This window comes from Carassius auratus, chromosome 25, assembly GCF_003368295.1.
Source record: "Carassius auratus strain Wakin chromosome 25, ASM336829v1, whole genome shotgun sequence".
Classification (NCBI taxonomy): Eukaryota; Metazoa; Chordata; class Actinopteri; order Cypriniformes; family Cyprinidae; genus Carassius; species Carassius auratus.
The window spans coordinates 20,921,238-20,933,107 of record NC_039267.1 but is presented as its reverse complement, the minus strand read 5'-3'; the positions used below and the strand labels follow the sequence as shown (position 1 = coordinate 20,933,107).

Below are 11,870 nucleotides of genomic sequence, written 5' to 3'. Positions count from 1 at the left end.
ACAGGTTCAGTTGTGTAGATGGTAAAGCGTATGCTTTTTTCAAACCTACCTTTTAACCTAACTTTTTTTCTCCCTTTTCAAATATCAGATCACTGTGGAAAGGCATTCATTTTCAATAAAAATGAATGAAATAATCAAACAGTTGAAAATAAAGTTTTGGGTAGGGTTAGGTAGGTGCAAGGAGGACTTTATTGTCCCAGTGTGGCATTGATTTAATAATTTTAATTAAAATAATTTACACTCAATAAGTTATTATTGCATACTGTTTTATAATGCACTGAGGTGCAGATAATTGCTACTATTTGCAATAACTAGTATATGTAGCAGAACAATCCTGCTGTTTTAATACAGCGTAAACAGAATCTACAGCTATTTGCACTCAGTGTACAGCATGTCGTTTAAAAATACTGCAGTTTTCACTGAGCATAAATAGAATTCATTTCTATTTGCACTTAGTGTACATATCGATAATTACACTTAATGCAAATAGCTGCTGCCTTAATATTATTTATAATAGTGAAGCTATACTGTGTATTTTATTCCTAAATGCAAGTTGTTATGATTTCTTATTAAAATTGCTGCGTTCTTGTCACACATAAAAAATAATGCATAATAAAATAATGCAATAATAAAACCCAACTGCATACTGGAGTCAATTTGTTATTGATGATGCTGATTTGAAAATAATAATAATAGGCTAATAATAAATCCGGCTGCTGCCAAAACAAGGTCAAAGAAAAACGTGTGAGATATTCCTCATGATTATTAATTAAACAACATCTATGGTTGTTTTAGTGACCAAAATTAAATTAAAACTGTAGCATAGCCTGAGATGAAATTTAATATAATGTGTGAGAAAAAAAACAAGCCACCGCTATCAAGATATAAATTAACATCAACAAACCTTCTGTAAAAGTAGACTTTAGTCAATTATGAACTTATTAGGGTGGATAGACGCCCCCTACTGAAGGAACTAACTCGTGCTTAAATTAAATAAAGAGTAAAGAAATAATAGATCTGTGTCTTCATTTTGAGATTAGTCTCTGTTTTTGTCTACCAGATTACTTCTAGCCTATAGAAAATAATATAATATGATATATGTAGATGTGGGTTATTATATTTAGCTAACATATATGTCAGAACAAGTCAAACGTTGAGATAAAACAAATATTCATTTATATATTTAAACAATTATAATATATATTTGCTATATCGAGGACTAGAGGATAGCAGTTTTCAATCTACAGCAGCATATTGTGTAATTAGGTTAGAAAAATGCATCTTCTCATTTGAGTTTCGTCAGATTATCTGAGGACAATGTGTAGGTTTTAAACTGTTCATATGGTCTTTTTAGTCTTCAGTTATCTAAGAAAAGATGTTTGGTGTTGTACTTGTGCGGCTGATAGTCATTTGTAGTTTGCGTATTATTTAATACTTTATTGAGATTTTTGTGTGGTAAATTTTCAACTGTGTAAATATGATAAATATGTGAAGAGCTTGCTGTTCAAGTTTGTAATTTGAGAGTTCAATTAAAAAGCAGCGAAAAGAGACGACATCCACGTAATTTACGCAACCAATGAGATCCTTAGAATCGGTTGCGGGGCGGGGTTTGCGCTTGAAAAAGTTTCCCCCTCATGACCCAAAGTCGCCTTTTACTGCCTGTTCAAAAGCTTAATTACAATTTCTCGATGGATATGAATTACTAAAAATAAGAATAACCTACAAAACATTTTTAATACATAAGATTACTTATTTAAACATAAAAAATAAATTTCAAAGCGAAAGGAAATTGGAAGTTTCTATCAGGCGTCACGCAGAGGCGGCCTGTGGGGACCTGCTGGTGTAAATGTCATTCAGAGCAGCAGTTACTCAACTCATGGAGAGCGCTTGAGAGAGACTCTTGTGTTGTGAGGGACTCGGGCTGAAGTGTGAGGCTCATGGCAGGACTGCTCTCCGCCGCCGCCGCCGCTGTTGCTGCTGTGCGCCGAGGACCCGGAGCTTTACTGCGCCTCCACACCCGAGCTGCTGCTGCTGCGAGACACCAGAGGGTGAGAGAGAGAGACATGTGTTTATATTTCATCATCTCATATCAGTTTAAATAGCTGTGTGTGATAACGTCTTGGTCTGTTTGTCGTGTGTATGAGTGAATGTGTGTATTTAGATATAATGTAAAATGTTATTTTTCTGTCAGATACAGTTTCCGGACGTGTTTTTGTTATGATGTAACCATAGACTGTGTATAAACATGATGTAACGCATCTTTGTTATGAAATAATAAATAACTGTCGTGATCAGTAAGCTCTGGTTATACAGTGGGGACCAAACTAGTATTTTCAGAAGCTAAAAATGGTTTTAAGGCAGTTATTAGTAGTTAATATCAGTTCACTGACTGGATGATGATCAGATCAGATCTCTGTGTGGAGCACTGGCTGCTGTCAGACCAAATCCAACCGGATTATTACATTTAATGCAAAAAAGTAATGTTTGGAAATGTAAACTGATATTTACTACTGACACACTACAGCAAAAGATAGAAATGGCTGACTTAAACCCATGTTTTAGTTGCTGAAAACACTAGTGTAACACCCACTGATCTATAATATATAAAAACATATATATAGATCAGTGGTAACACCACTTCATGTTTCAAGTGTGATTCATAATTCAGCTCATAGTTCCTCTCTTTCTCAGTTTTTAGCCCTGAACCGGCTCAGACCGGGATCATCCGTTGGGAAGCATTACACATTCCCACTCTTGTCTTACTCCACCGACGCACCTAAAGGTAAGATACATCACCAGATGTGTGGCAGTGTTTGTTTTCGCTTGATCGTAATATATAAACCGTCATAAATCTCTCAGATGGTAAAGCAAGCGGACCGGAGCATCGTCCGGGAGGAGGAAGAGGAGGAGGAGGAGGAAGAGGGAGGAAAGACTGGAAGAGTCGACTATTACAGGTCAACATCGAAACGCCATTCATGTTTCACCCAAAAATCTAAAGAAATGGTTTTAGGATCATTCAATTGTGGCATTGTTTTCATGACGTTTAAACCCACTTTCCAGTTTTCTGTAACAAACTGCATGATCTTTGTAAGATTTTAATTCTTTGTATTTTTTATTTTTGGAATTAATGCTAGTGCTTCCAAATGATAAATCCCATCCAAAATAACATATGTGTCAACACGGTGTATATTTATTATGTATATACTAATACAAACACGTGCATGTATAAATTTAAGAAACATGTTATGTTTATAAAGTTAATATATTTATATATAATATAAAATATAAGAGTATAAATATGTATTGTGTGTATGTATGTGTGTGTATATATATATATATATATATATATATATATATATATAAAGATAGAACAGGATTCATAATTGGCCTTTATTTATAATTTCTGTTAAGGTCATGTTTTTTTTATATGCGTGTTTATATCCTAGTGAAAAAATCAGAAACACGTGTTTTAGCACTATTGCAGTAAGATTGCGTCATGTGTGTGTTTAATATGTCCCTCAGGGAGACGTACCGTGGGACGATAAGGATTTCCGCTATATTCTGATCACGATGGGAGGCGTTGCGTCCGTCCTGCTGTACCTGTACCTCCGAGATCCGGGCCGAGAGATTACCTGGAAGGATTTCGTCCATCGGTACCTGGACAGAGGACTGGTGAGAACAACACCTGTGATCTACAGGAGAGCGCATCTGAGTGGAGAACGTAGCTTCTCAATAACCTACAGACATGTGGAGAACGTTGTGTGTCTTTTACTCGATAATGAACACATTTCAAAGGTCTTCAAGGGTCACCGCACACAGTGAAGTGCTATTGTGTCATTTTTAGTCATCTTTTTTCTCAGGTGGAGCGGTTAGAGGTGGTGAACAAACAGTTTGTCCGGGTCATCCTGGTCCCCGGGGCCGACAGCTCTGAAGGAGTGAGTCACAATCATTCGCTGCACAGAAGCTCAAGTGTTTGTGGGATGGCACTAATATGTTTCTGTGTGCCTTCAGAGCTACGTGTGGTTTAACATCGGCAGTGTGGACACGTTTGAGAGGAATCTGGAGGCTGCTCATTATGAGCTGGGTCTAGAGCCGTCCCATAGAGCAGCGGTGGTCTACACCTCCGAAAGCGACGGGTGACTCTTCTGTTTTATAGCTTATTTTAATTTGACATGCATGCATACATAATACTACTGTTCAAACGACTGGGGTAAGATTAAAAAAACGTTTTTAAAGTATCTTTTGCTCACCAATTCTGATTTTATTCGATGAATGGCATGCATTTTTTTTCAGGAATCTCTGCTGAATAGAAAGTTCACACAAACAGAATTTATTTGAAATATACTTTTTTAAAAATATGTTATTAAAAGTCTTTAATGTAAATTAAAAATGAAATAAAAACATAATGACTCCAAAGCTTTTAACAGTGTAGAATATAATATGTTTATTAACATATAAAATGTAATATTTTTTGAATTGCTCTTAACTGTTATTTCTATTTTATTTAAATATCTTTAGCATTTTCTGTAATCAACAATAGAGCCTGACCTATATATTATTTAGCCGATATGAACCTGTCACCGATATATCGGTATCGGCAAAAATGCAGCAGATATGTATTTTTTTACAGAACATAACACAGAATAACTGCTTCTGAATGGTGTAATCACGTAGTTTGTCCAGCAGAGCGCGCTCTATTGTTTGTTTCTTGTGACCGAGGTCAGTGTAGTGTAGAGATGAGCGCATGAGCACTTACTTCACCCGAGTCCTTTATCCACACGTCACCCACCCAAACCTATATTTGATCGTCACATTACAGTGATAATAATTCTTAGTTTTGCATGATGATATGATGAATGGATGGTTGATTTTAACAGCAGATTCAGTGACGTTAGAGACTAGAGCTGATTTATGGTTTATACAGAACTCATGCTCATTACATCAGTCACATAAATCAGACTCTTAGCTACTCTTCACACTTTGAGATTACTCTGACGTCAAATACAGATTCAAAACCATAACATGTACTTTAATAGCGGTGATACTGTTTTTGAAATTAAAACTTTGCTTATTTGTGACTGTAAACACTGGCGTCTAACATTGCTTTGGGGGAAAGAAATATATAATAAAGCATAAACATACAAACAAATAGGAAATGAAATCCTTATCGAATAAGCATGAGCCCTATTCTGTGTCCCAAACTCCTGAAACATTGGGGTCTCATATTTTCGAGCAGTCAAAGCAATTTGGGAAAGAAATCAACAAAATCTATATGTGTGAAAATATTCAGTGTAACCCTCGTTGTAATCGCTAACATGTTGATAAGTAACTAATCACATGTTTTTACTTACAGACTAATCGCATCCAAAGTAAGTTTTTGTTTAGATAATATATGTAATATGAAAAATTTGTTTATAAATTAAATATTTGTATATAATATAAATATAGTAAACATAATGTTTGTGAAATATTTTCTTGTATGCGATTAATCGTTTATAATATGTCGAATTATCGCCAGCACTAATTTAAACACATTTTCATCAGTTCCATTCATATAAAGTAAAATAGCAGAAGATCTTAACATTAAATGCTAAGCTTAGCACAAGATGAAGGTGATCGCTAACATGACATTAATAAGTAATTCAATATTAATAACTTACAATATTGAGTAAAAACACAAACCAACTCTATCAACTGTGAACTGTTATCTGACTTTGTCCGTGATTTATTTCTCGTGGTTTTGACAACCGTGTGCTGCACAATGATCTGTCATTTTTGAAAATCCATTGGTTTGTTGTGAGTAATGATTCCAAGGTGGCAGAAGTACTACTGTTTCTAGAGCCGTAAACCACTAAATAATTATTAAACCTAACTAATCTAAATATATTTATGCTACTATATCTTCCTCTTCCTCCAGGTCTTTTCTGATGAGCTTCATTCCCACCCTGCTTTTAATTGGCTTCTTGCTTTTCACTCTCCGACGTGGGCCAATGGGAGGAGGGATGGGCGGAGGAAGGGGCGGGCCCTTCAGCATGAGCGAATCAACCGCCAAGATGATGAAGGACAATATAGACATCAAGTTTAAAGATGTGGCTGGATGCGAAGAAGCAAAGGTGGAGATCATGGAGTTTGTTAATTTCCTAAAGAACCCACAACAGTACCTGGATTTGGGTGCTAAGATCCCTAAGGTACGACCTTTCGGAAGGAAAACAAGTGGAGATTATTGGCAGAACGTTATTAGTAATTAATGTTGTGTGGTTCTTCAGGGTGCTGTGCTGTCCGGTCCTCCGGGGACAGGTAAAACGCTAATCGCTAAAGCTACTGCCGGAGAGGCAAACGTTCCCTTCATCACAGTCAACGGTTCAGAGTTTCTGGAGATGTTTGTTGGAGTTGGTCCAGCCAGAGTAAGTCTGAAGCAGTGTACTGTTGATTTCCAATGATTACAATTAAGTATTTTTGACCTGTAATTTACTTTTCTTTTCTTTATTAGGTGAGAGACATGTTTGCTATGGCGAGGAAGAACGCCCCATGCATCCTCTTCATTGATGAGATTGATGCTGTGGGGAGGAAACGGGGCGGAGGGAATTTCGGTGGCCAGAGTGAACAGGAAAACACACTTAATCAGCTGTTGGTGGAAATGGACGGTAAGCAGTCCGACGTTTGATTAAGAGGTCATAGGAGATATTAAATGAGTGGAAATAACTTGTATTGAAAGTCATGGAACTTATGGAAAACTCTTGTGGTTTAATTTGTGTACATGATGTTAAGATCTTGATTTGTATTCAATCTGAAAAATCCTTTGAAGATGCCAAATCGCCATTATAAATATTTTTGATTTTACAGGTTTCAATACAAGTACAAATGTTGTAGTTCTGGCCGGTACGAACAGGCCGGATGTCCTTGACCCTGCATTGATGCGACCAGGGAGGTTTGACAGACAGATTTATTTGGGTAAGAACTTTGCCCTTCAATTCAGTCTCACAGAATGTATATAATATTTCGTGATCAAGCGATATATGACATAAGGGGTTTTCAACTAAAACAGGTTGAGGTACGGTAATGAACATTTTATAACCTGCACAAATAAAATTTAAATAATTGGAAAAAGCATCTATTCAGATTCAGGTTTTCACAAAAACAAAAGTTTTATAAAATGATAAACATCACATTTCAGCCTTTAAACCACTTTTTTTTAAAAAATTTAAGAGAATTGAGTCAAAAGTATCAATTATTTTATTAATCACCTAACATAAATATATTTTAATGTCGTAATTGTTTACATTTTTATAATGTGTTGTCTTCTTGTCAATCCACCAGTTCACATTTATGACACTGCATGTTTGCTGCTTAAAAACATTGATTGATTTTCACATTGGTCTTTGACAAGAACAGCAGACAAGCTGTTTGAAAATGCAAATTCATTCTCTTCCAGCAGGTGGCACTTTCAGACCGGCAGAAATATAGCATTTCACCAATAACAGCATGACACAAAGCAGTGTCAATATTTATTTATTAATGCTCAGTATTTATTCAATGAAATCATAGCCTTTTGAAGTTCAGTCACAATTCCTTTCTGTCTTTTCCCAAATGTAAGACCTCCTGAAATCATAATTAAGACTTTCTTGTACCATTTCAGACTTTTTAAGGACCTGTCAACATTCTTAATTTTTGTTAATTGTATTTATTTTTTAACTCCCTAAGTTTCATCTGTCTGCACACTGCTGTCTGCTCTCTTCACTGCACTCACAATTGCACCCAATCAACTTCTGAGCTGACATTGATGTGCTTGCTGTTAATTAGCTAGTTGGAGACCCCAGTATTACATCATTCGATGCTTGGTAAACTTTTCTGTTTAGCCATTAATTATCAGAAGTGTGTCCTTTATTTTGACAGCACCAGGACCTTTATTTTGACATGCACTGAGAATATCAGCACCTGAATGCAGATAAACAGGAGCTCCAATTATCAGTCTTTAATAGTTTACTGTCTTTAACAGTTCGGTCTTAATAAATTGTCAAACTAAGTATAAGAAATTGTATTGTAGTTTTTGAATTTCTATTATTATTCATACTAGAAAGGTGAACATAATAATACTTTATCCTATATTGTCACATTTATATCATGATAACAGGTCTTTGAATATCTAATAAATGTTTAATTTTACCTAATCTTCATAAAGAGATTACATTCCAGAGTGCACTGTCGGTTACCGTTTATAATTAACTATTTCTTTATTTGTTAAAAAACAATACTGTATTAGAATCAAGATTTGGGTATCTAAAGGATAAGTCTGTTTATTTCTTAGGTTTAAAAAATTTAAGTACATTTTTTTGTCATATTTAATTTTTTTTGGTAAATATATTATGAAAATTAATTGCAGCAAGTGCTATTTGTCTTTCAAACGAAGTTGACCACCAATAATATTCATGTGTAGTGTGCTTAGGAAAATCTTTTCCACTGTCTAAGGTTTGTATTCTGTCAATCCTTCAGGACCTCCTGATATTAAAGGTCGAGCATCCATATTCAAAGTGCATCTCAGGCCACTCAAACTGGACCCAAATCTGGACCGTGATGCCATTGCCAGGAAGATGGCAGCTGCTACGCCTGGATTCACTGGTGAGTGAGCATTGATTTAGTTAGACACTCCTTTTCCTTTTAAACAGAATAAAAGTGCAAGCTATAGCAGAAAAATTATAAGTTGTATGATAATTATATACTTGAAAATTCATGTTTGAGCTTAGGCTGGTGTAGCTGGTATGATAATTAAGTAATCATAAGCGCAGACATAATATTGCTGTGTTATTGCTATATAAAGACCCTAATTTTTCTCTCCTCCAGGTGCTGATATTGCAAATGTCTGTAATGAAGCAGCTCTCATTGCTGCTAGACATCTGAATGAATACATCAATGTTAAGCACTTTGAGCAGGCCATCGACAGAGTCATTGGAGGTAAACAGAGGAGCTTAGAATTGTAGCATATTCTACAAACGTCCTACTAACAATGATGTACATGTTCAGATCTGAAAGTCTTATTAGTGGTGTCATCAGTAACCGGTGTAGTACCTCAGGGCTCAGTCCTGGGTCCCATTCCTTTTTTTTTTTTTTTTATCTAAAAAATTAATTTCTTAGTCATTCCATATTTTGTGCTCTAATGTTACAGGTCTGGAGAAGAAGACTCAGGTTTTACAACCCACTGAGAAAAAGACTGTAGCCTATCATGAAGCAGGGCATGCTGTAGTGGGCTGGTTTCTCCAACATGCTGACCCATTGCTCAAGGTGATATTTTGCAAAAGATATTTTAAATCCCTTTTACGTAACTTAACCAAATTAGGTAAATGACAAATATTTTAGCTTCAAAAGAGAAAACATTCTCTTTGTCATGGTCTTTGCTTAAAAAAAAAAAGCTAATAATGAACAAGGGACAAAACTGACTATGTATAAACTATGAGCATCGTGTTACACCACCAGGATTTGCATTGTAGCTGTATAGTTCAATTTAAATCAAGTCATTCATCTGTGAATTGTTTTATAAAAATGTGTTGGATTTATTCACTCCTTCCCCAGGTTTCCATAATTCCACGAGGGAAAGGTTTGGGCTATGCACAGTACCTTCCAAAAGAGCAGTATTTATATACACGGGAGCAGCTATTTGACAGGATGTGTATGATGCTTGGTGGGCGCGTGGCCGAGCAGGTGTTTTTTGGAAGGATCACGACTGGGGCTCACGACGACCTTAAGAAGGTCACACAGTCAGCATATGCTCAGGTAGAGAGATTGTGTTTGCTTTGTATCATACGTTCAGTGGTTCGGTGTGCTACAGCATTTGCTATAAAGATATGGCAACATTATACACTAATTTAAAATTTTCAATTTCATTTAGCAAAAGTTTTTATCCAAATGTACAATACTTACAGGAACAATCCATTTTGGAGCTGAAACTAATAATTATTTTGTTAATCTGCTAACAATCTGTTAAAGTGATTCTTCGACTATTCTGGCAATTAATGCAGTGATAAATCAACATAGTGGTGATAGCCCATCGATTGCTTCTTGAGGCATCCAACCTATAACTTTATGATTACAAGTCAGATCTTTGGCATATATTAACTTTATTTGACAATTTTGACTTCCTCTACTTTTCTGTTGTAGATTGTTCAGTTTGGCATGAGTGAGAAAGTGGGGCAGGTGTCATTTGACCTGCCCCGGCAGGGTGAGATGGTTCTGGAGAAGCCCTACAGCGAGTCTACGGCAGAACTCATTGACGAGGAAGTCCGAGATCTAGTCGACCGGGCCTTCAAGAGAACACTGGAACTCGTCACTGAGAAACACGAGCAGGTGGAAATGGTGAGAACAACCAACAGCTTGATATTACTTTATCCTGGAACACAGTGGTGCCTCCTGCTTTGCTTGGATTCATAGCTTCAAATAGAGTGGAATCTAGCTGCCATTACAACAGCCCTCAAAGTCATCCCAAAGATGCCAGAATTGGTGACCTGTGGAGTGCCTCAGGGTTCAGTCCTTGGTCACATTTTTCTACAAATAAATCAAAGTACTTGTGTAATTTTGAACAGTTTTGTTGAGGTCACTCAGCTTTACCTCAAATCAAAGTTTTAAGTTTATAATTTGAGATCCATATCTCTGATTTGAGTGAAGCTAAACTTTCAAAAGAGCTTTTACACTGAACTTAACAAGGGGTTATTGTCATTCTAAACCCTGCTTTAAATCCTGTATAAAGGAACATTTCATGCTTGTAATTTAGAAGTTGCATCGCTTTTTACCTAGGGTTAGGGCTGGCAATGCTTTTGCAGTGTTAACCTTGCATTGCAGTGGCAAACTTGAACTGTGTGAAACTAGATGCTTAGCAACAGACATCCAGTTGCATTCCTCATATTCACATGCTTTGCAAAGTGAGAGGAACACAGCATGTAAACAGTCTATTCAGGGGTTTGAGAGGTAAATTGTCAAATGGTGATGAAAACACATAAGTTTCATTGGAGAGTTTAATTCTTAAGTCCATTCAGGGGAAAAAACTTGAATGCACTGTGTGAAACGTCTGCTTATCAATACATAGGATGAATTGTAAACCTTGGGAAAATTGAGCAGTGTAAAACATGAAGCAAAATAACCCAGGATTTTGAATGAACCGTGTTAAGTATTTCATATAGCTTAGTTAATGCAAATATGCATTTGTTTTTGTGAATAGGTTGGGAAGCGCTTGCTGGAAAAAGAAGTTCTAGACAAAGCTGATATGATCGAGTTGCTGGGGCCCAGGCCATTTGAGGAGAAGTCCACATATGAGGAGTTTGTGGAGGGCACTGGAAGCTTTGAGGAAGATACAAGTCTTCCTGAAGGGTTGAAGGACTGGAATCAAGAGAGAGGAGAAACCCAGGAAGAACCTCCAGCTTCACAGGAAAAACAGGCTGCTTAAAATAAAGACAGTCCTTGAAATAATTTCCACCTGCCTCTGACACTTGCCTTGCTGTGGAAACTCAGTGGGAAATCAGAGTCGTCTTGGCTTAAAAGAGTAAGATTGTGAATTTTGTTGGCATTTGCATTTCACTTCCCTTGTTAAGATAAAGCAGGGACATTTTACTGAATTTGAAATGCCTTAATCTGTGCGTTATGTCGGCAAACTTTAACACCCAAGACCTTGAACTCTTTATGCCAGATCAACAACTTAAAAAATATCTTATTAGGTATTTTTTATCTTTCAATTTCTGCCATTATATCATAAACTCAATTCTATCCTTTTTTATTCTCTCTTCCTCTTAATAGAAGAAATGTATATGTGTACAACTTTCATTTGTGTTCTTAGAAAAAAATGTTTTGAAAGTGAAATTTAGATTATTTAATTAAATTAAGTTAAAGGA

General features: G+C 36.2%; 1 protein-coding gene across 1 annotated transcript; it reads left to right on the top strand.

Moving 5' to 3' along the window:
- The first annotated feature begins 1,816 nt into the window (after positions 1–1,816).
- LOC113043762 (AFG3-like protein 1) lies at positions 1,817–11,870 on the top strand. The gene is made up of 16 exons (XM_026203345.1): positions 1,817–2,048; positions 2,692–2,782; positions 2,860–2,954; positions 3,523–3,672; positions 3,861–3,935; positions 4,012–4,136; positions 5,918–6,188; positions 6,267–6,404; positions 6,491–6,644; positions 6,844–6,951; positions 8,491–8,616; positions 8,839–8,949; positions 9,161–9,276; positions 9,565–9,765; positions 10,150–10,344; positions 11,204–11,870. Exons 1-16 carry the CDS (start codon positions 1,938–1,940, stop codon positions 11,426–11,428), a joined length of 2,292 nt encoding a protein of 763 aa, XP_026059130.1. The 5' UTR covers positions 1,817–1,937; the 3' UTR covers positions 11,429–11,870.

Coding starts and splice junctions, on each gene's coding strand:
- LOC113043762 (XM_026203345.1), top strand. CDS start 1,938: ATGGCAGGACTGCTCTCCGCCGCCGCCGCCGCTGTTGCTGCTGTGCGC. Junction 9,277..9,564: donor ATGCTGACCCATTGCTCAAG/GTGATATTTTGC, acceptor CTCCTTCCCCAG/GTTTCCATAATTCCACGAGG. Junction 9,766..10,149: donor CACAGTCAGCATATGCTCAG/GTAGAGAGATTG, acceptor TTTCTGTTGTAG/ATTGTTCAGTTTGGCATGAG.